Here is a 4049-nt window from a genome sequence, read left to right as displayed (position 1 = left end):
AGAGAGAGCTCAAGTTGGGCTTATCCAGTGATCTGCCACTGGTAAAAGGATTCCCTTCCTCAAGGGAGACTGCCACCATGCAGCCACACTGCCTAGCAAGAAGAGCTCAATGGTGGCGCACATAGGCTGTCATATTTATGGAATGAAGTGGCTGACTTGTAGTCAAATCACATGCTATGGAAAACGATATGCATGGGACTCCTTGTACCCACAACTTTCTTTTATCCTTGATAAACGAGTCTTGGAAAAGCCACCTGCTATTCATGTGTCAGTCACAATTGATGTTCCAAGCTCACATGCATGGATGCTCACTGTGTCACTCTGCCCGTTCGTGGGGTTTCAGAGAACTGATTGAAATGAAAGGAGCTCTTGGCCCAGTTACAGGTCAGGCTTTCGCTTCCTTTGGAGCCTCTACCTGCTAGTTTGGTTAAGGGGCTGAGCGCATCCATTACAAATATATAGAAAGTTGTCTTACACTGTTAAGGTACTAAAAGGTCTTCTAGTCACTCTGATTTTTCATGGATGTGAAAACAGCTGGAAAAGATGCTTTGACTAATACCACTAAGTTCAAGTGGATGATGAACAAGCTTATTACACACTACTGTGAAAGCAATATCAAGGTAAGCCTTGTCACTTTTGACAAAACTCTTTAAAGTAGCCACCAGAACCAGTATGAACATCTCCTCCCACCTCTCAGTACAGGTATTCCACTACAAGTCTTAGTGTTTCTGGAAATAGATAAAATCTTTAATACCACATTGAATGACAAAAAAAAATGATGAGACCCACCTTTCCTTTTACAGATGAACAGAGTATGTCACTTACCAGAACATACAGCAGGGCTCCTCAAGTGACTGATGAATAACCACTGGAAGCTAATTCATCTATTCCCTTTCAATACTCAATACTGCAGTTCAGGAAAATGTTCTCTTTCGCAATAAATGCTCCTACGAAGACCACAGAATCTACACTCATTCCTTTAGTTCCTGGACTGCTAAAAGAAAGCATTGTACACAATATTTGATTTTTAGAGACAGAGCTGAAAAAACACATCTGTAGTTAATTTAAATAATTTCTGTATTCAAGAAACTAAACCTATTTGCTCCCTGAACTCATGAATGCGAAAGATCATCTATGTTTCAAAAAGCTGTTTAAAAACATATTTTTTCTTGATAAGGTTTTATACCAACTCTGAAAATCTTAACTTCCCACCATGATTAACAAAAACGCATTTAGTAAAAAAAGAAACAACAAACTTGCTATTTTCATAAGCATTTGTTAATCCATCAGCTTTGAGCTTAACCCTACTCAATTTAGGCTTTGGCATCATTCACAAATACCTCTCACTCTTTTAAAAGAACTTTATTTTAAAAATAATTTTAATTCATTAGACCATACTTCATAAGTTACCAATAGGATGGACCTGAACTCAAGCATCAGACATTTGTTGCACTTTCAAGTTTTCTAACAACATGACTTTAAAAGGAAATTGTACATTTAGATTCACAGTTTAATTTGTTGAAATTTAATAACATTTAAAAACACTGGAATTTGAATCGAAAGGGATACATGTTAAGCACACAATTACTGAAAACGGTCATAACCCCAAAATGCACTTGAAAATGGAATGCAGCTAATTAGTCAGACTGTCGTTTAGTGATTTCACATTTAACCTAGTTAGCACCGTAGTGAACTCGACCACTGAATGTGAGAAAGACTGCAGGTAGTGTGACAACTCAACAGGTACTGTACCATTTCATAACGGGACGGTGTTTTCTTGAGCATTATGTGCCCTATGTTTGAAAACTGGTAGCATTTTAGAAGTCTTCTTAAACATGTAAACAAACAATGGCTACAGTTAAAGTCTAAACAAAGAAATAATTTCTACTTCTTGTAAGTTGAGATTTTTAAAAGCAATCATTTATAAGGATTGCATCAACATCAGTTAGCAGAGGAAGATCAAACTTTATTGAAACTGCTTGCATACAAAATATATTGCACTATAACCAAACAAATGTCAACATAAAATCCAATCTGTTGTAGCTAATATGTACAGAGAATATTGCCCAAGAGCAGTTACATTACAAGGTCAGTCTACCTTGGTTAATTATCTACAGTATTTTAAACCAAACAGCTTACAGATGATGTGTGCAAGGTACCAATTTCTGTTTTCAAATACTATACATTCCCAAAATAAATAACTAGAAATCAACATTAATGTTTGGCAATACTTTTTAAGACATTTTTATATTTGTTAAATCATGTGCAGTTCGTTGCCATTTTTAGTATGCTCACCTGTATGCAAGGAAAAAAAAAAGAGAATGAAAAGAAGCAAAGAAACAAAACTCACAAAATACATCAGAGGCAAGGTCAAGTTTGTACAAGTCTGTACATAAACAGTGGCTCCCCTTCTGGACTAATCTGAACGAAAATGGATTAAAATGAAGGTCCTTATACAGTTTTGCCCAGTAAGTTCAACGTGTGATCAGAAATAAAAGAAAGCACAGCTCCTCGCAGCACTTCCTTGGGGTATGACAGTGCTCTGGATCAAATCCTGTGACACCTTCAAATTGGCTGGCAATTCAGACCTTGTACCTCAAAATATGACAATTTTCTGTTTTATCTCCATTATCTCCAACTACTGTATCTGTACTTTCCAGGGCATTACACATGGTGATTTTCTTCCTCTCTCTCCTAAGATAGCCTCCAAATTAAAATAAGGAATTAAAAAAAATGTTGGGAGGATGGAAAACATCAGCACTTTAAACTGGTCATCTGGCCAAATAGCAGGCACACATTACTAGCTTGTGAACACATTACACTTGTTCCCTCAGTAACAGTGAGTTTTTTTAGTTTTCCACAATGGAAAGGGTTTTTTTTTAATTTTCTTTTTTTAAAAAAAAGCTTTTTGTACTGCCTACAAAGAAAAAAATTACACCCCTTTCTCAATAACACTATTTGCCAAATCTTCAGTGCAAAATAAATTCCCTATTCTTATAACTGCCTAATTCAATGTTTATGTAAGGAAAAAATTATGGAAAGCATGCACTTGTCTATAAAGTACTAATGTCTGACAAGGATTGCTACATATATTTTACATTTAGTGTTACCAACTCATCTTCCCTGATTTCTGCATCCAAATATAATATTCCTACCTGCCAAGATATAAAAAAGGCACAGATCATACAACTTTTTTGCTAATGAAAAATGACAATTGTTACATCACACATATTTCAGGGTCCACGAAAATATTGAAAAAGGTGGACCAGAATGTGAACTGACACAGGACATAAAACGACATAGCATTTAATGAGGAACTTGTAAGTCAGATTGAAAACAGAAGCCAATTTGATTACTGCAAACACTATTTATTCTGAAAATTGAAATTGAGCAGTGAATTTGACCCGATGTGTTAAAATGGTACAACTGAACAGAAAGTTTACCAATGCACAGCTCAGTAATTTTAAACAAACGAAAAAGAATCTTTCATTGTTTGAACTGCAATATGTACGTGAAAGCCATTTTTGGAAATTCAGATGTTTTTATGCAAATATTTGAATAACTTGGTATTCTGAAAACAACTGCATACTGTCGATGTTAAAAAAGGCTAACAGAGAACTTATGTTCATTTCATGCCCTGCGCCATCTTGCCTACTATTTGTCTTTGGCCTAACGAGTTTCTCTAACATGGAATAGGGATTACCGAAACAGTATAGGAAATATGACTTCAGAATTATGCCGTTTAGGGTACTCCATTCACCAGTGGCTGTTGACCATCTGCGCTGTCCGTTTTCTCCTTCTTCTGGTTACGTTCTTTACCCGTGCGCAGCCGACTACCTTCACTGGAGGTATTCTGTAATGTTTTAGTGTGGACACTTCTTTCATTATTGCAGTCAATTCTGATCTGGAACAAGTCAGAGTTATATACAGAACTCTCCTCCTTTCCTCCACCCCTTATGCATTCGCTACCTTAGGCAGCCTGGGAGGAGCTCTATCTATTAAATAACCACAGAAAACAAAAATGGTACCACACACTTACGGATTTGTTA

The 4049-nt window shown here is 36.3% G+C and overlaps 1 protein-coding gene across 2 annotated transcripts in view; it reads right to left on the bottom strand.

Moving 5' to 3' along the window:
- Positions 1-1168: 1168 nt before the first annotated feature.
- Positions 1169-4049, bottom strand: part of FMR1 (fragile X mental retardation 1) — a 23640-nt gene continuing 20759 nt past the window's right edge. The window contains exon 14 of one of the 2 annotated variants that reach the window (XM_010192709.1): positions 1169-3853. In XM_010192709.1, coding sequence (XP_010191011.1) covers positions 3743-3853 — 111 coding nt within the window. In that variant the 3' untranslated portion in view covers positions 1169-3742. Of the gene's footprint in view, positions 3905-4049 lie in introns of both variants that reach the window. The other variant, XM_010192708.1, reaches the window with a different exon arrangement.

This window comes from Mesitornis unicolor, unplaced genomic scaffold, assembly GCF_000695765.1.
Source record: "Mesitornis unicolor isolate BGI_N332 unplaced genomic scaffold, ASM69576v1 scaffold489, whole genome shotgun sequence".
In the NCBI taxonomy this organism is placed as follows: Eukaryota; Metazoa; Chordata; class Aves; order Mesitornithiformes; family Mesitornithidae; genus Mesitornis; species Mesitornis unicolor.
The sequence above is the reverse complement of the archived record's forward strand: the minus strand, read 5'-3'. Positions and strand labels throughout refer to the sequence as shown.